Below are 20984 nucleotides of genomic sequence, written 5' to 3' on the forward strand. Positions count from 1 at the left end.
CTACCATTACCCTTTCTGTGACCTTGACTCCATTCTCATAAGATTAAATGATTTCCTTAATCTTTAAGAGAATATATTTCTGAATGCCCCCTTTTTATGCATATGTGGTTTCTTTTACCCAGAGTGTTCTTTAAGTTGTTCATCTGCCAATCTTGATTTCACTTGTGACGTTCAAGTGTGAAAGCACTTCTTTCATGAAGTCTTCACTTATCTCTCCTCAGACAGGAGTTTCTGGCTGTGAGTTCTGAAAGCAATTTAATTGCAGTTTCCTGTGTGTAACCATCTGTTATCTTAAAAGCACACTGCTTTTTACAGTGCCTTATAATGCCATTTCACATTTTATTCTGAATTATAGTTAACAATTTTACTGAGAGTCACTTAATACTAGGTCATCCAAAAACCAAAGGCTTTATAACTCGTGGTGGAATCAATGGCACTTACGAGGCCATCTACCATGAGATCCCTATGGTGGATATCCCTGTGTTTGCTGGTCAACCTGATAACATCGCCTGATAGACCACAGCACACCAGGCTTCCCTGTCCTTCACCATCTCCCAGAGTTTGCTCAAGCTCATGTCCATTGAGTCAGTGATGCTACCCAACCATCTCATCCTCTGTCTTTGCCTTCTGCTTTAACTCCTCACTGTCATCAGTAGGCAGATCATTCACACAAAGAAATCAATATGGCAATAGTGATCATAAATTATACAATTGACCAGTCAAATTTCATTGATATCTTTAGTATTGATGCATTACACTAAAAAATCAGAACACACATCCTCAGTCTTTGCAGACTGCAGGATTTCTGCTGCTTTTTCATTTTAGTTCAGAACTTTCCCAAAATAATTTACATTGGTTTGCAGTTGGTCATTTACTGTTTTTGCTGTTTCTCTGAGGGATACAATTGTTGTGACCTCATAACCCTCCATCTTGTTGATGTCACCTTATCTCTAATTCTGTGTCACAGTGACTGCAGATGCAAGAGGCTCTCACTTGCTATTGTTTTACGCTAGTCTTCTTTCTCACATAATATAATTGATGTGTGTGTACAAAATGGGTGACAGCACTGACAAATCAATACTAAACACACTGTATCATCTCGAAGTGTTCTGCACTTTGTCTTTTCATTGGATTTCCACATCTGCTGACTATTCATGTAGTCTACTTTTTTAAGGAATAGGAGTTATAATTTAACTTCTGGTTGATTTCTTCTGGATATAAGCCTGAGCAATAGCAAAAGTTTACAGTAATTATTTAAAAGCACTACATATGAGCAAGATGTCTATGAAAAGGCTCTCGCTTCTGCTGCTGCTACAGCTGACTTGCTACTTTAGTGCTGCGAGTTGTGGAAAGGTGCTGGTGTGGCCAGTGGAATTTAGTCACTGGCTGAATATAAAGACAATCCTGGATGAACTTGTCACAAGGGGTCATGAAGTGACTGTTCTGATATCTTCAGCTTCCACTATTACTAATTCCAGCAAACCATCGACCATGAAATTTGAGACTTTCCCTGTATCTTTAACAAAAAGTGATTATGAGAATTTTATGGAGTTTCTTCTTGAGAAATTGATGTATGCGGCGAAAGGTTCCTTTTGGACCAATCTTTCAGCGGTGAAAACGTCATTTTCGGAATTTTTTGATACTGCTATAACTATGTGTAAAGACGCTGTTTCCAACAAGAAATTAATGACAAAACTAGAGGAATCAAGGTTTGATATCCTTATTGCGGATGCCGTTGGACCCTGTGGTGAACTGCTGGCTGAATTACTTAAAATACCATTCGTGTACAGTCATTACACCTCACCTGGCCATATAATTGAGAAGAATAGTGGAAGACTTCCATTCCCACCATCTTATGTACCTGTTATGTTTTCAGAATTAAGTGATCACATGACATTCATGGAGAGGATCAAAAATATGTTATATACACTTTATTTTGACTTTTTCTTCCAGACATACAATGAGAAGAAGTGGAATCAGTTTTACAGTGAAGCACTAGGTAAGTTGGACTCCCTGATAGCTCAGTGGTAAAGAATCTACCTGCCAATGCAGGAGACACAAGTTCAATCCTTTGGTCAGGAAGATCCCTTGGAAAAGGAAATGGCATTCCATTCCAGTGTTTTTGCCTGGGAAATCCCACGGACAGAGAAGCCTGTTGGGCTATATCCCATGGTGATGAAAAGAGTCAGTGGTAACTTAGCAACCAAACAACTAGGTAAGTCATGTTTTTAGTTGGTATCACTAAGTCCTATTTTTCCTAGTGCCTTGGAAGTTGAGTTTGTATAAATGTAAATTCACAAAAATTTATCTCAAAGAAGTGAAACAGTGAAATAAAAACATTAAATGACCCTCAATCTAAAAAATATTATGAAAATACTTCAATTATAGGGTAGGGTAAAGCCCATTACTAGTATCAGATACCAGGAAGTCATTTACCACAAATTGAAATACCTAGGATTTCTGCAAGTGACTATCCAACTTACAAAATTCTTCTTTTTTTAACTTAAAATCACTAGGAATCTCATAAACTGTCTTGATAAATGAAGACATGTACATTGAGTGTTATACATGTATTTGTGGTACAAATATCCTGTTAGCTTTTAGAAACTGTGTCTACTTGTGTAGAAGCAGATGTTTTCCAGATATATTTTATTATCCTATACTATGCTATGTTATATATTTATCAAACAACAAGACACATTCAGACACCTTTGGCCACAACATCCCAAGTTGTTTTACAAAAGTAATCTGATATACACACATGACAATAGTCTCATTTGATCAAACATTTGTTGGTTTTCTTTTTACTTTCAGGAAGACCTACTACCTTATCAGAGACAATGGGGAAAGCTGAAATGTGGCTCATTCGAACCTATTGGGACTTTTCATTTCCTCGTCCACAACTCCCAAATGTTGAATTTGTTGGAGGCCTCCACTGCAAGCCTGCCAAGCCCCTGCCTAAGGTCACCTACTCCTCCTTGGTATTCTTTGTGAACGTTGTGTTTTCAGTAGGAATCATTCTGTATTCTTTCTTTGGAATGTTTGATTACAGGTAGTCAGATGTGGGAACCTGGATAATGTGACCTTCCACCTAGAAAGTGATGCATTTCTATATCAACACAGCTATCTGAATTTCATTATCATTACAGAATAAACTCCCTAGGGTACATTGGACACTTTAATAATACATCAATTAATTACAACTTCATTATTCCACACATAGAGAAGCATCATTCATTAAAGAACACATATTATACTTTTACATAAAAATATATATTTTATATAAATAAAATAATAGTTATATTATCATCTGGTGATGCCATCCAACCATCTCATCTCACTATAATATGTTGCATTACTATTGTATTATAATTATTATAGGATAATTTTGTATATAGCATATTCCAGAAGTGAGTATGAACTTAGACAAATGGTGTAAGCACAGTTTCTACCACCTAACAGTCCACCTGTACTGACAGAACACAATCAAATTTTAAAAAATGTTATAATATGGAAAGACCAGAGTGTTAAAGAAATATTCAGCATGAATCATAGAAATTATCTCTGATTCATGGAAAATTATGAGATCTGAAGGATGCTCAGGAATAAACATAAGGAATAGGGCAGGGGTGGAAGAAGATAATGGGCTTCCCTCATAGCTCAGTTGGAAGAAGATATAAAAGAAAGGTAGGTGGAGTAGTTATGACAGTTGCCAAGAAGTCCAAGTTTAGTCTAGATAGGAAAAGGCTGAATAAAGAAGATGATGCTGATGAGGTAAGTTGGAAACAGATAATTATAAAGATTTGAAACATCTAGTAGGGGCATTGGGAAAAAAACTGAAAGGATTAAGAAAGAAGGAGACGGTGGTGGTGGTTTAGTCCCTAAATCGTATGAGACCCTTGCAATCCCATGGACTGTCGACTGCCAGGCTCCTCTCTCCATGGGATTCTCCAAGTGTGAATTCTGGAGCAGGTTGCCATTTCCTTCTCCAGGGGATCTTCCCAACCCAAGAATCGAGCCCGGGTCTCCTGCTTTGCAGGCAGATTCTTTACGGACTGAGCTATGACAAAAGTCCTGAGAAAGAGATAGTCATATATAATGTAAAAATAAAAAGCAAGATGTAGTCACGGGGTTGGATTGTAAATGGTCAACAGTAGGAAGAGACCATTTACAGGTTGTTCCTAGATACATACAATAAGTGAAAACTAGAGTATGGTGTTCACAGAGATATCACTTTAACTCATTTTTTTCTTTATTTTAAATTAATTAATTTATGTTAATTGGAGGATAATTACTTTACATTACTGTGGTGGGTTTTGCCATATATTGACATGAATTAGGATGAATTACTTTAAACAAATTTAAATAAATCTTTGCGTTGGGAATAAAAACATATATTTTTATATATACTCATTTATATTGCTGGAAAAAGGCATTTATTTTAGCTAGTGCACTGGTGAAAAGCCTTAAAACATACAAAAATACTTTAGTATTTCATCTTCTTCATCTGATCACCAAAACCTTAAAACTTCCGAACATTAAAAAGCTTACATTAAATGCTGCTGCTGCTAAGTCACTTCAGTCATGTCTGAATTTTTGTGACACTATAGACTGTAGTCCTCCAGGCTCCTCTGTCCACAGGATTCTCCAGGCAAGAATACTGGAGTGGGTAGCTATTCCCTTTTCCAGGAGATCTTCCTGACCCAGGGATCAAATCCTGGTTTCCTGCATGCCAGGCAGATTCTTTACCATCTGAGCCACTAGGAAAGCCCAAACAATGTTAAATTATACTAAATCAGATATAATAAAGTATTTACTTGGAAAATACCAAACATAATAAGATCACAGTTTTCTTGAAGGTTAAAAAAGCATAAGCTAGAATTACAATTTTCAGGATGTATATTATAGTGTATATTTGATTATAGGAATAGAGTAAAGTTTAAAATGAAAGCACAAATTTTAGCATAATGTCTTCAAGGTCCACCCATGTTGTCAAAAATGGAAGGATTTCCTTCTTTCTCGTGGGTGAATAACATTCCATTCTGAGCATGTGTGTCTGTCTGTGTGTGTGTATGTCTGTGTGTATCTATGAAACATCTTTAAAGAATTCATCCATAGGTGGGCACTTAAGTTTTTTCCCTTAGTAATTGTGAATAATGCTGCAGTCAATATGGGAGCACATATACCTCTTCACTATCCTGTTCTTATTTCCTTTGACTATATACCCGGAAGTACAATTGCCAGATCATACAATAGATGTATCTTTAATTGTTTTAAGATCCTTCAATTTATGTTCCATAAGGGCTAAACCAATTTACATTCCCACTGAGAGTATACAAGCTTTCACTTTTCTCCACATTCTCACAACACTTTTTTCTTCTTAGTTATAGACTTTCTAATAGGGGTGAGGTAATATCTGATAATATCTGATTGTGATTTTGAAATACATTTCCCTGATGATTACTGATGTTGAGTATCTTCTCCTATACCTGGTGATCATTTGGAAATCTTCCTTCTAAAGTGTCTATTTTGTTCATCTGCCAATTCTTTCATTGAATTTTATTGTATGAGTTGCGTGTATATTCAGGATCTTAACCCCTCAATCAATATGTGGTTACAAAACTTTTCTTCCATTCTGTAGATCGCATTTTCATCTTGTAGATTATTTCTTTGGCTGTGCAGAAGCTTTTAAGCTTGATGTAGTCCTACTTGTGATTTTTTGTTGTTGTGGTGGTGGTCTTGATGTCATATAGAAAACATCATTTTCAAGATCAGTGTCATGGAGTTTCATCCTTATATTTTCTTTTAGGGATGTTATGGTATCTGGTCTTATGTTTAAGTCATTGATTCATTTTGCGTTGTTTTGGTGATGGTATAAGATAGAGGTCTCATTTTGGTTTTGTTTTTGTTTTCGTGTTTATCCAGTTTTCTCAGAAAAGAAAGAAGTAACTAATATTTCCACAATAGTTATTCTTGTCTCCCTTGCTCCCTTGTTGAATTTGGTTGAACCCTGTATGCTGTTCCATGGTCTATGTGCCTATTTTGGGGCAAGTACACTGTTATTTGCAAAATGGCAACATTGTGGTAAATATGAAATTTCAAGGTGTGATTCTTTTGACTTTTGGTAATGTCAACATTTTAACAGCATTAGTCTTCTGGTCCATGTCACAAGATGACTTTCCATTTATTTGGGTTTTCTTCTATTTCTTACAATTTCTTATAGTTATCACTCTACTGATCTTTCACTTCACTGATTAAATTTATTTCTAGTTATTTTCTTGCTTTTGATGCTATTGTAAATTGGATAGTATTTTTTTTCAGATGTTTCATTATTAGTACACAATAATGAAGTTGAATTCTATATAGTGATTTTATATCTTGCAACTTTACTGAATTTGTTGATTAGTTCAGGTTTTGCTGATGTTGTTGTTGAATCTGTGAGATTTTCTGTACAAAAAAAAAAAATTCATGTCCTCTGTAAAAATTAAAAATTTTACTTCTTCCTTTCTATTGAGGATGTCTTTTATTTCTTTGTCTCACCTAGTTGTTTTAGCAAGAACTTCTACTACTGTATTGAATCAGTGCGGGAGTAGGCATCCTTATTTTGCTTCGGATTAGAGAAAAAGATTTCAAGGGTTCGCTGTTGAGTATAATGTTACCTTTGGGTTTCTCATATATGTTCTTTATTACACTGAGGTATTTTCCTTCTATACCCTATATGTTGAGGATTTCATCATGAAAGAATGTCATACCCTGTCAAAGGTTTTCTGGACATCTATTGAGATAATCAAGCTATTTTATAGTTCATTCTATTTATCCTTGCAACACAGAGATAAATCTCACTTGGTCTCAGTATATAATTCTTTGAATGTGTTCTTCAATTTGGCTTGTTGATATTTTGTTGAGAATTTGTGCATCAATACTCAATCTGGATATTGATTTTAGTTTTATCTTCTTGTAATGTCCTTATCTATTTGGTATCATGATCATGATGATGACCTTGTAGGATGAGTTTGGAAATGTTCCTACTATCCTCTTTAATTTTTAAAGATTGTTTTTGAAGAACTGGTATTAATTTTTCTATAATATTTCATAGAATATGTCAGTGAAGCCATCAGGCCCTGAGTTTTTGTGTGTTGATAAGTTATTGATTACCAATTCAATTTTTTTACTTATTAGAACTGCTCAGATTTTCTACTTCTTCCTGATTCAGTCTTGGTAGGTTTTGTTTTTAAGAAGTTCTCCAATCTTCTCATGTATGTATTAATAATTTCTTAGCTTATAATTATTCATGGTAGTCTCAGAATCTTATGTAATTTTTCAGTATCAGTTGTAATGTCTCCATTTCATTTCTAATATTATTTATTTGAGTCACTGTTTTTCTTGATTAGTCCAACTAAAGGTTTTCAATTTTGTTTATCTTTTTGACAACACACAGAAGGACAAATACTGTAAGATGTCACTTGTATATGAAATCTAAAAATGCCGAACTTGTAATAACAGAGAGTCATATGGTGTTTGCCAGAACTGAGAGGTGGAAGAACAGGAGAAATGTTGTTTAAGGATACAAATTTGCATTTCTTAGTAAACAAGTACTAGAGATCTAAGGTACAGAGTAGTGAATATGCATACATGCTCAGTCATGTCTGACTCTTTGCGACCCTGTGAACTATAGCCAGCCAGTCTCCTCTGTCGATGGGATTTCCCAGGCAGGAATATTGGGGTGGGTTGCCATTTGAAATTTGGAATTATTCTAGTATAGAAAGTAACTTCTTTTTAATCAGAAAGGATCAAGACCACAAAGCAAAATAATTCAGAAACAATTCCAGGCAAATACGGATACACCAGGAGCTTTATTTAGGTAGAAGTGAATTACTCAAAAGCTGACCAGACCTCTGCTGCAGAAAGCCCTGGACACCTCTTCCTCTGTGGAGCAGGTGCCCCCAGGGGAACTCATTGAAGTCATGCTGAAGGTCCCTCACTGCAGTTAGACATAGCACATCCATCTGTGACATTCATTATACAAGTTCGGGACAAAGGTATCATATGTAAAGAAACACAGCAATATGGTCGCTCAAATAAGTAACTATACAAGAGTAACTTTGGATTATAAACAGAACTTGTAGAACTATTTCATAGAACATCCAAGCTGTAATAACTGACTCCTCAAGTCAGTAGTTAGTAATTTAGACAGAGAGTTTGGAAATCATGACAAAGTTTCAGGTGAAGGATAGGATTACAGAGAAGAATGAATGACATAAAGTGATTAACATCATATTTTTTTCATAGTGCTCATAGTCAGGAAATGAAATATTAATGAATAACCTAAAATAATTCTCAAAAAGTCTGTCTGGAATAAATAAATGATTTAGTAGAATTATAATAACAAAGAACCAAAGGGAGTTGAATCCTGCAAGTAACTTCCTTCCAAGAATCTATGTTAGTAATTAACATCATGATTAATGAAGAGTCTGAGGATAATATAATTTAATAGCATCTCCTTGTCACTACTGAGTACTGGCTCTATCTTATTTCCTGCTTGTACAGAAAAACATTTGCACAAATATATATAATGGAAGAATTTGACCTCATATCACTCGTTCCTTTCCCACGATCTCAAGGGTGAAAAGTGCTTTTTATAAAAAAAAAAAAAAGGAACATTATAAAGAATAATATGAAGTTCATCAAAAAGTTTTAATGATTTCTTAGTGCTGAATATTTATTAGCACAACTGACCAAAGTCCAAGAGGTGAAGTTAACATGTTCAAGAGAATTGGGGGAGTGGGGTGGGTGAGGGAGGGAAATCACTCTATTAGCTAACTGCATAGTATGTCATAAGAATAATGTGCACTTTCTAATATAAAACCTGTCTATACATATAGCTCAGCAATTCCTTTCCTGGGTTTATATCCAAGATAATTGAAATTAGGATCCCAATGAGATATCTATACAACACATGCATAAAACTCTATTCAAAGGAGCCAAGAGGTTGAAGCAACCCAAATGTTCATCAACAGAGGAAGCAATAAACAAAATGTCATATATACAAACAGTAGAATATTACTCACCTTTAAAAGGAAGTTCTGACACATATCACAGCATGAATGAGCCTTACATTAAGGGAAAATAATTAGTCAGAAAAAAGACAAATACTTTACAATTTAACTTATAAGAAGTGTCCAGACTAATCTCACTTGTAGAAGCAGGGTAGAATGAAACTTGCCAAAGGCTGGAGAAAGAGGAAAGTAGAGTTTCTTAATGATCATAGACTGTCAGTTTTGTCTGATGAAAAAGTTCTGGAGATTGGTTGCACAATGTGAGTATACTTAACACTACTCTACTATACACTTAGGAACAATTAAGAAAGCAAATTTTATGCCATGTGTATCTTACCACAATATATTTGCAAGAAATCACTACTCTAATATCTTGAGACAATTTCTGATTTTCTCTCTTTAGTTGCTTGTAGCAATTCCTTCAATAATGTATGCTATGCTGCTGCTCTTTTGTGATGGAGCAAATTCTTTTTTCACAGGAAATGGAAGAGTTTGTGCAGAGCTCTGGAGAAAACGGTATTGTGGTGTTTTCTTTGGGGTCAATGATCAGTAACATGTCAGAAGACAGAGCCAAGGTGGTTGCATCAGCTCTCGCTCAAATTCCACAAAAGGTAGATACAATAATTTAATCATGGACAACTATTTAATGAGTATGTTAAACTCTGTAAAGATCTGATTTTAGACATTTTCTATCAGAAAGGTAAATAATATGATAGCAGCAAGCTATCTCATATCTATACATATATATGTGTGTGTGTGTATAAACCAAAATATACGAGGCAAGGTGCTACTGCAGTAAAGGGAGTGCCTTTGATCCATAATAATTTTAATTATTCAACATAGTAATCAAAAAGAATGATGTTTAAGAGACACAGTGTGAATTTGGGTGCTATTAATACAATGGTAGCATGGCAGGAAGATTAACCAGTAAATTCTGCTTTGTCACTTGTTCCTTTTCCTTGAAAGACTCCTGAGGACACAGTAAACATACAGATGCTCTCGGGGGTTAACTTTTAACAATAAATATAGTCATGTGATATTGATTCAAGTCAAACAATTCCACTGTGCATTGTAATTATTTTTTAAAAATTGTGCTGTTGTTGTTCCATCATTAAGTTATCTGAATCATTGCAATCCCATGGACTACAGCATGCTAGGCTCCCCTCTCCTTCATTATTGCCCAGGGTTTGCTCAGATTCATGTCCACTGATTTATTGATGCTATCTAACCATGTCATCCTCTGCCAGCCCTTCTCCTTTTGCCTTCAACCTTTCCCAGATCAGGGTCTTTTCCAATGAGTTATCAGGTGGCCAAAGTATTGGAGCTTCAGCATCAGTACTTCCAATGAATATTCAAGATTGGTTTCTTAAAGATTGACTGGTTTGATGTCCTTGCAGTCCAAGGGATTCTCAAGAATCTTCTCCAGCACTGTAATTCAAAGGCATCAATTCTTCAGTGCTTACAGCTGTAAAGTGTATGCCTAAAATGTGGGAGACCTGGGTTCTATCCCTGGATCAGCAAGATCCTCTGGAGAAGGAAATGGCAACCCACTCCAGTACTCTTGCCTGGAAAATCCCATGGATACAGGAGCCTAGTGAGCTACAGTCCGTGGAGTCCCAAAGAGTGGGACACGACTGAGTGACTTCACCCTATCTTACCTTACCTACCCTTCTTTACTGTCCAACTCTCATATCCATACATGACTACTGGAAAAAAAAATATAGCTTTGATTATATGGACCTTTTTTGGCAGATTGATGTCTCTGCTTTTGATACTCTGTCGAGATTTGTCTTAGCTTTTCTTCCAAGAAGCAAGTGTCTTTTCATGGCTGCAGTCACTATCCACAATGATTTTGGAGACCAAGAAGATAAAATATGTCACAGCTTCCACATTTTCCTCATATATTTGCCATGAAGTGATGAGACCAGATGCCATGAAATTATTATTTTGAATGTTGAGTTTTAAGACAGCTTTTTCACTCTCCTCTTTCACCCACATCAAAGTCTCTTATTTCCTCTTCACTTTCTGCCATTAGAGTGGTATCATCTGCATATCTGAGGTAGTTAATATTTCTTCCAGCAATCCTGATTCCAGCTTGTGAGTCACCTAGCCCAGTATTTTACATGATGTACTGTGCGTATATAAATTAAATAAAGAGAGTGACAATAAACAGCTTTTTTGTACTTATTTCCCTATTTTGAACCAGTCTGTTTTTTCATGTCTGGTTCTAACTGTTGCTTCTCGACCTGCATACAGGTTTCTCAGGAGGCAGATCAGGTGGTCTGGTATTCCCAACTCTTTAAGAATTTTCCACAGTTTATTGTGATCCACACAGTCAAAGGTTTACCATAGTCAATGAGGCAAAAATAGATGTTTTTCTGGAATTCTTGCTTTTTCTATGATCTAATGAACGATGGCTATTTGATTTCTGGTTCCTCTGCCTTTTCTAAACCCAGATTGCACATCTGGAAGTTCTTGGTTAATGTACTACTCCAGCCTACTTAAATGATTTTTGGGTCTTCCCTTGCTAGCATGTGAAAGGAACATAATTTTACATTAGTCTGAACATTCTTTGGCATTACCCTTCTTTGGGTTTGGAATGAAAACTTGCCTTATCCAGTCCTGTGGCCACTGCTGTGTTTTCCAACTTTGCTGGCATATTGAGTGCAGCACATTCACAGCATCATCTTTTAGGATTTCAAATACCTCATCTGACATTCCACTAACTTTCTTTATAGTAATACTTCCAACGGCCCCATTTTCTTCACACTCCAAGATGTCTGGCTCTAGCTGAGTGACCGCACCATCACAGTTATCCATGTTATTAAGGCCTCTTTTGTATAGTTCTTCTGTGTATTCTTGCCACCTCTTCTTAATATCTTCTGCTTCTGCTAAGTCCATACAATTTCTGTCCTTTATTATGCCCATCTTTGCATGAAATGATCCCTTGGTACCTCTAACTTACTTGAAGATATCTCTAGCTTTCATATCCCATTGATTTCTCTATTTCTTTGCATTGTTCATTTAAGAAGGCCTTCTTTTCTCTCCTATCTATCCTCTGGAATTCTGCATTCAGTTGAGTATATCTTTCTTTCTCTTTCTCCCTTGGCTTTCACTTCCCTTCTTTTCTCAACTATTTATAAAGCCTCCTCAGATAACCACTTTGCCTTCTGGCATTTCCTTTTCTTTGGGATTGTTTGGATCACTGCCTCCTGTACAATGTTACACACCTCTAGCCACAGTTCTTCTGTATATTCCACAGGCACTCTGTATATCAGATATAATCCCTTGAATCTATTCATCCCCTCCACTGTGTAATTATACGGGATTTGATTTATGCCAGACTTGAATGGCCTAGCGGTTTCCCCCACGTTCAATTTAAGTCTTTCTTCAATTCAAATCTGAATTATGCACTGAGGTGCTCATGATCTAAACCACAGTCAACTCCAGGTCTTCTTTTGCTGACTGCATAGAGCATCTCCATTTTCAGCTGTAAAGAAAATAATCAATCTGATTTTGACATTGACCATCTGGTGATGTCCATGTATAGAGTCATCAGTTCCTGGAAAAGGATGTTTACTATGACCAATGAGTTCTCTTGACTAAAATCTGTTAGCCTTTGCCTGCTCCTTTTAGTACTACAAGGCCAAACTTGCCTGTTATCCTAGATATCTCTTGACTTCTAACTTTTACATTCCAATCCCTATGATGAAAAGACTTTTTCTTCTTCTTCTCCTTTTATTTTTTTTTTTTCTTTTTTTTAGTGTTAATTCTAGAAGGTCTTGTAGGTCTTGCTGAATCAATCAACTTCAGCTTCCTCAGCCTTAGTGGCTGTGGCATAGACCTGGATTGTTGTGATGTTGAATGATTTGCCTTGGAAATGAAACAAGATCATTCTGTTGTTTTTGAGATTGCACCCAAGCACTGCATTTGTGATCTTTTTGTTGACTGTGAGGGCTACTCCATTTCTTCTAAGGGATTCTTAACCACAGTAGTAGATATAATTAAATTTAATTCAGATATCCGAATTAAATTCACTGAACTTGCCCATTTTAGTTCATGGATTCCTGAGATATTGATGTTCATTCTTGCCATCTCCTGCTTGACCATGTCCAGTTACCTTGATTTCATTGTACTAACATTCCAGGATCCTATGTTCTTTACAGCATCAGACTTTCACCACCAGTCACATCCACAACTGAGCATCATTTCTTCATTGGCCCAGTCACTTCATTCTTTCTGGAATTCTTAGTAATTGCCCTCCATTCTTCCCAGCAGCATATTGGACACCTTCTGATCTGGAAAACTCATCTTCCAGTGTCATATATTTTTGCCTTTTCATATTATTCATGCAGTTCTCATGGCACAAATACTGGAGTGGTTGGCCATTCTCTCCTCCAGTGGACCACACTTGTCAGCACACTCCACTATGACCCATCTGCCCTTGGGTAGCTCTGCATCGCATAGCTCACAGCTTCATTGAGTTACACAAGCCCCTTTACCATAAAAAGGATGTGATCTATGAAGGGGATTAATAAATTATAAATAAGGCAAAATATTTATCTTAAGAGATTGATCGCATACATTTTCCTCTTTGTAATCAAAACATGTAAAATTCTAATAAAATAACTTTCCACTTCAACAGCTTGATATAATTAAACTCTTTTATAACAGTCAAAAATAAATAAATCACTGACTATTGAATCTGAAAATGAGCGCTCCATATAAAGAAAGCAAATAAATATGTAGGTTATGTGTAATCTGTCACCGACTTATTGTGTTAGAAACAAAACCAGCTATCCATGGAAGAAAAGTTATGACAAAATTAGACAGCATGTTAAAAAGAAAAGACATCACTTTGCCCAGAAAAGTCCATATAGTCAAAGCTATGGTTTTTCAGTAGTCATGTATGGATCTAAGATTTGGACCATAAAGAAAACTGAATGCCAAAGAATTGATGCTTTTGAATTGTGGTGCTGGAGAAGACTCTTAAGAGTCCCATGGACTGTAGGATCAAACCAGTCAAACCAATGGAAATTAACCTCTAATATTCATTGGAAGGACTGATGCTGATGCTGAAGCTCCAATACCTTGTCCAACTGATGCAAAGAGATAACTCATTGAAAAAGATCCTGATGCTGAGAAAGATTAAGGGCAGGAGGAGAAGGGAGTGACAGAGGATGAGTTGGTTAGATAGCAACACCGAACCAATGGATATGAATATTTGAAAATTCTGGGAGATAGTGAAGGACAGGGAAGCTTAGCATGCTGCAGTCCATGTGGTGCAAAGAGTTGGATACAATTTAGTGACTGAAAAGCAACAACAAAACAGTTTTTTAAATATTTGAGTTGTTCACTGAAAATCTCACTTGTCTGTGCCATCATGTGCACATAATTAACTCATCAAACATAGGTATTCCTATTTATGTCTTTGTATTAATAGTTACCATTACTTAATATGTCTTCATATCCTTTCATGTCATGTGGAGGGCATGTAATTCTATGTATTTGAGTCAATTTAGAAATTATTAGTACAACTTTGAAGTTCAACTCATAGAATAAGGTATTTTCTTTACCTTTAACAGGTTCTATGGAGATATGATGGCAAAAAACCAGATACCTTAGGACCCAACACCCGGTTGTATAAATGGCTTCCCCAGAATGACCTTCTTGGTGAGACTTGTCAGAACAAATAATGAAAACATGAGTAACTGCAAGGCAGAGTGAGAATACTTCAACAGGAAATACACTTACAAAGCAATTATTCAAACACTGATAAAGAAAACTTTACTACTTTATTATAATTTTCTTTTATATGGGAATAAAGGAAAATATGTAAAATTGTCATTTTCTTCTACATAGTCACATCCCTTACAGCCAGAATCTTTACTTTAACTGTAATTGCTTCTCACAATGAACTTTTCAGTAACTTCCTGGATTGTTGTTCTCTCTCTGAATTCTTTCCTTATACTTATCTTTTCCATCTGTAGAGGCATGTTAAAAGCTACTAAAAATAAGAACTCTCCTGCCATTACCAGTGACTCTCAATTTTCTGTAAGAAATAATTCACAATCATTTTTGTGAAGCAATAACACTTCATGATAAAATTTAGCTTTTCCTTCCTCTGGTTCCAGCGCCACTAACATTATCCTCCTTTTCCCCTGACACCACTCCTATCAAACTAAATGACTTCACTATATCTTTAGGAGAATAAATTCCGGCATGCCCTCCTCTTTTTTTGCACATGGATTTCTTTTACCCAGAATGCTCTTTCAAGTTGTTCACCTGCCAATCCTGGATTCATTTGTGATGTTCAAGTGACTCAGTGCTTCTTTCACAAAGTCTTCATTTACCCCGTCAGCAGACATAGCCGTTTCTTCTCTGAGTTCTGAAAGCAAGTTATAAGCACTTTCATATGCATAATAATCTGTTATCTAAAAGATATTGCTTCTTCCAGTGCCTTATAATACCCATTTCTCATTTTATTCTGTTATAATTAATATTTTTACTGAAACTCACTCAATCCTAGGCCATCCAAAAACCAAAGCCTTCATAACTCATGGTGGAAGCAATGGCGTTTATGAGGCCATCTATCACGGGATCCCTATGGTGGGCCTTCCTTTGTTTGCTGATCAAGCTGATAACATCGCTCGAATGAAAGCCAAGGGAACCGCTGTCAGGTTGGACTTGGAATCAATGTCATCAAGAGATTTGCTCAACGCATTGAAGGAAGTCATTAATAATCCTTCGTGAGTACATATATGTGTGTGTGTGTGTGTGTGTGTGTGTGTGTGTGTGTGTGTGTGTGTGGTGTGTGTGTGTGTGTGTGTGTGTGTGTGTGTGTGTGTATATATATATATATATTTTTTTTTTTTTTTTTACTAGCTAATCCTAGAGAAGTTCTCATCTGAAGACCAGGGACTCAGCCATGTGTCTTCACATAAACACAATGAGGTGTAAGATTTGCTCAATACTTTTGAAAACAGACAATAATAACGAGTTGTGAGTGTCACATTCAGATTTTTTCATGGTTTTATGGAAAAGGTTTGTCAGTGGTTTAAAGATAGTGGAGAAATTTTGAAAAACATAATCATTAGAATGAGAAGAACCACTGAATCGGTAATAGAAGGATTAAGAAGAACTGAGAACAGTTACTGTAGGGAACCATGAATGCTGTGGATCTTCATCTGCCCACTTTACTATCAGCTTGTGAACTTCTCAAAAGTTTTAAACTCTTAAAAGATGGTTTATTTTCAGTAAACCACCATGACATAATCCATTTCAAATTCCAAATACATTTAATATTTTCCAAGTTTTCTATGCTAATATTTTGACTCCATCTCTGATAAATGATAAACAGCTATAACTTTCTAATTACCCAGTTTCAACTTTGTATATACTATTTATAAAGGTGGGTATATTATTGGGGCTTTTTTTTTTTTACTGTGGTCATTTTGTCTTGTTTGGAAGAATTATAAAATCTAAACATAATTGACTTGGGAGGAGTATGCTGAAGTGAAAAAGTGAAAGTGTTGGTTTCTCAGCTGTGTTGGACTCCTTAGGACCCCATGGACTGTATCCCACTCCTCAGTCCGTGGAATTTTCCAGGCAAGAACATGGGAGTAGGTAGCAATTCCCTTCTCCAGAGGATCTTGCTGACCGGGTATCAAACCAGGTCTCTGCATTGCAGGCAGAATTTTTACATCTGAGCCACCAGGGAAGCCCATATGTTGGGATATTCCTTTTTTAAAAAATGCTACACAATTTTTAAAGGTTATTTTCCATTTAAAGTAATTACCAAATAGCAGTTAAATTTCCAGTGTTTTACAACACCTCCTTGAGTTTATATTATTCCCAATAATTTTGCCTCCTACTCCCCCACCTGTGTGTTTCTACACCACCCCCCCCAAATCTGATAACCAATGGATTGTTCTCTATATCTGCTATCTGTGATAATGTTTTGATCCCATCATTGATAAATGGTAAACAACTAGAATTTTCTAATTCACTCAATTACAACTATGTAGATACAGCTTATAAACGTAAGTATATTCAGAGTTCTTTTACTTGTGCTCATTTTTGTCTTATTTGGAATAGATAGTTATGTTGGGTTATCCCTATTTAAAAACCACATTTTCTGAAAACAGAAATATTTGATTTCCAAATCACCTCAGGATATACATGAATTTCAATGGCACAGTTATATTAATATCACAAATAAGATGTATATATTTCCCCTTTTTTATCATAATGACTTTGTAAATAAAACATTTTGAGAATGTGTCAGTAATGGCAGCAAAATACATTTTGTGTTTTATAAGCACTGTTATTTAAATTTAATTTTAGCACAGCTATTGTCCTAAGTGAGTAGCATAAAAAGCACTTTTTTCTTTTTTTAAAAGAAACAAATCTATCATTTGCTGTTTTTATGTAAATATACACATCTCTAGTATATTTATATGTCTTTTGAATTTTTAATAGTGTAATGTTGGTGTCAAAAATGAATATATTGAATGTTCATGATATGCTGCATGTTGTATTCAGTAAAACAGTGTTACTTTATACATATTAAGTAACTTCCTTATTGTGGTCTATCCCTATTATATTAAAAATATATTTCCAGGATTACTGTAGTCTTCTCAAAAACCCAGTTCTCTTCCTGTGTTTTTGACTGAAAAGGGAGAAAAGGTACTTCCATTGTTATTACTACATTGTCATGTAATAACACTTTGTAATTTAAAGTTCATGAGCTATAGCTCTTTATTCTTCTTACTTGTCTATTAGTCTGCCATCATTTCAACAGTAGAAACAAGTGTGTCTGCAATGCCTGAGAGTGAAATGTTGAGCTTTCTCCAGAATTTCTAGAACAAGAACCAGAACAACAATACTAGTAAACATCTACTGAGTGTCTACTGCATGCTAGGAATGCCTCTAAGAATCAATAAAATATTCTCAAAATACTTAGATAAGGTACTATCCCTAGCCATTTTATATAACAATGAAAAACTGAGAAACAGATTCTATCATGATTGAACCCTCCAAAGTAAAATTAAAGGTATAAAAAATTAAAAAGTTTTAAAATGTTAATAAAATTATTATTATTTTTTTAAATCTGAGGAATAGAAAGAATAAAAAAGCAGCCAACAAAGAGTCAGGAATCAAACTGTCAATCTACTTCCACACTTTCAACCACCACTTCACTAATGTCAGATCAGCCCTGTCTAGACATGTCTCCAGACCTCATCACTGATTTACCTGCTATATCTGGATTATAACATTTTGAAATACATCTACCAGGTCTATTAACAATTCTTTAAGGGATAATTCAAACTTTGGACAAACATACTATGAATTTCTTTTATTTCCCTTTGGGACAGCTCATTCCATTCTTCAGAATGCACAATCTTGTTCTCTCCCATTTTCTTTCTTTTCTTTGTAGCTTGAAATGCTATGCATTTAAGAAATCCTAGTCCTTAAGATAATATCTCAATAATCACCTCGGAAAAAATTATCTATTTTCTTCCATTCTGTGTTGCACTCTTTGTTACCATCTGCAAGAAAATTTCACATATTTATCTATTATAGTTCATTCCATAAATGATCACTGTTTGATTTTCCTTCAGCTACAAAGAGAATGTGATGAGATTATCAACCATTCAACATGATCAGCCTATTAAGCCCTTGGACAGGGCGGTCTTCTGGATTGAGTTTGTCATGCGCCACAAAGGAGCCAAGCACTTGCGGCCAGCTATCCATGACCTCACCTGGTTCCAGTACCACTCTCTGGATGTTGTCGGGTTCCTGCTGGCCTGTGCGGCAACTGCCATGTTTGTCATCACAAAATGTTGTCTGTTTTGTTGCTGGAAATTTGCTAAAACAGGAAAGAAGGGGAAAAGAGACTAACACTATCTGAGACCTCAGCACAGGGGTCCCCAACCTCTGAGATCTAATGCCTAGGGATCTGAAGTCGAGCTGATGCAATAATAGAAATAAAGTGAGCAATAAATGTAATGTGCTTGAATCGTCCCAAAACCATTGCTTCCTACCCCAGTCCATGGAAAAATTGTCTTACACAAAATTGGTTCCTGGGGCCTAAAATGTTGGGTACTGCTGCTCTAGCAGCTCTGCCTCATAAGTAGAATTCCTCCATAAAATTATGTGGGTAGGTATTGAAATTTATTATTTTAATGCAAAAGTTATACTAAGACGATATGATTGAATTTAACTGTTTTTCACATATTGGGTGTAGAAACAAGAATAATAGTCTATTCATAGTATCCATATTACTTTGTAGATATTCAGAATTTTATCTTCATTTTTGTATAGAATTTTATAGCTTTTCCTTGCTATAGATATTGTTCAATAATTGGAGTTCTTTTGAAATATTCACCCTTTAATTTTATTTGTGAGACCACTAATAGTTCTTCATTTTTATTGCACATCCAACCTCAACATCACTTCTTACCTAAAGCCATGGCAAGACACTTGCCCTCATGCAGTTAAACTTATTTGCCTTTGGAGTGTTTGTGGAATTAGAAGTATAGCAACGGCTACATGCTTCCTTTTATAAAATTGAGATATTTGCAAAAATCTTTAATTTCATGACCTAATTCTCTTTTTGTCATCCACCTTTTATTTACCTATTATTTTCACCCCCATAATCAGCCTTTGCTAATGGATATAACTTCTCAACTGTATGTTAAGAAAATTATAGCCTGAACTCTAAAGGGACTTTTGAATTTTCATTCTCTCCAAAGCTACCTGAGTATATCTATGATCTTATCTATATCTATATACATAGCTAAATCTATGTATATTTTTACAATTCAGGACACAGCACCACTTAGCTACTTGCAGATATGATGAAAAATTCAATGGGTTTGTTGAATACAGACTGAATTATTTACTATTATATTATAATACAAGCTTCCCTGATAGCTCAGCTGGTAAAGAAACCGCCTGCAATGCAGGAGATCCCAGTTTGATTCCTGGATTGAGAAGATTCCCCTGGAGAAGGAATAGGTTACCCACTCCAGTATTCTTGGGTTTCCCTGGTGGCTCAGATGGTAAAGAATCTGCCTGCAATGAGGGAGACCTGGGTTCGATACCACATTGGGAAGATCCCCTGAAGAAGGGAACAGCTACCAGCAGGCCATGACTCTGGCCTGGAGAATTCCATGGACAGAGGAGCCTGGTCGGCTACATTCCATGGGGTCCCAAAGAGTTGGACATGACTGAGCAACTTTCACTTTCATATTATGTTATACCATAATCATTCTTTAGATCAGCATTTATCATTCTTTTGTCTCTTTCGTCAGGAAGCTATTGTGTCATCCCTCCCATAACACTTACATGTGAACATTCAATCCTTTATCATGACAAAATATTACAGACATTATTTTCTTTAAACCTAGGTCCACTATGACTGAAATAATCAGAAACAATGAGCACAATACAAAAATCACATAAATTTTGTAAAAAATTGGTGAATCAAATGAAGACAATCTGAAGGTACTGATGAAACCTGTACACCAGAAAATCAGTTTATAATCAAAATATCCAGGTGAAGGAATGAGTTTTTTCTTGTTGGTCAAGGGGACCACCATCCACAACATATAAAAAACATTCTTCATCCCTCGCCATAGTTTATTTTAAAAAGGAAACATTGATGTTCAAGGAATTATAGGAAAATTTACCATAGAATTTTCCATAGAACCCACTTAGGTAATTGAAATATATTTAAAGAAAAGTAGAAATAGTAGAACTAACAGAAAAGTAGGAAGGTTTCCATAGTAGAAAATGTTTTTAAATCGAGCATATAGGCTTACACAATTTTCCTCAAATCTACATGGTGGCACTTTTAATAGACAAAGGGTTGGTAGTCACTGTGCAATAAGAAAGACTACAAATTGCCAATGAAAAATCTAG

General features: G+C 35.7%; 1 protein-coding gene across 4 annotated transcripts; it reads left to right on the forward strand.

The window, feature by feature from the left end:
* Nucleotides 1-1269: 1269 nt before the first annotated feature.
* LOC136152689 (UDP-glucuronosyltransferase 2B4-like) lies at nt 1270-18959 on the forward strand. Of its 4 annotated transcripts, XM_065914051.1 has the most exons (7): nt 1279-1596; nt 1948-1999; nt 2815-2963; nt 9536-9667; nt 14642-14729; nt 15586-15805; nt 18680-18959. In XM_065914051.1, exons 1-7 carry the CDS (start codon nt 1279-1281, stop codon nt 18957-18959), a joined length of 1239 nt encoding a protein of 412 aa, XP_065770123.1. The 4 variants fall into 4 exon arrangements, with proteins under 4 accessions (XP_065770120.1, XP_065770123.1, XP_065770122.1 ...); XM_065914048.1 differs by having other exon boundaries at nt 1270-1999; XM_065914050.1 differs by lacking the exon at nt 1948-1999 and having other exon boundaries at nt 1279-1747.
* Nucleotides 18960-20984: the final 2025 nt, after the last annotated feature.

This window comes from Muntiacus reevesi, chromosome 22 (genome assembly GCF_963930625.1).
Source record: "Muntiacus reevesi chromosome 22, mMunRee1.1, whole genome shotgun sequence".
Classification (NCBI taxonomy): Eukaryota; Metazoa; Chordata; class Mammalia; order Artiodactyla; family Cervidae; genus Muntiacus; species Muntiacus reevesi.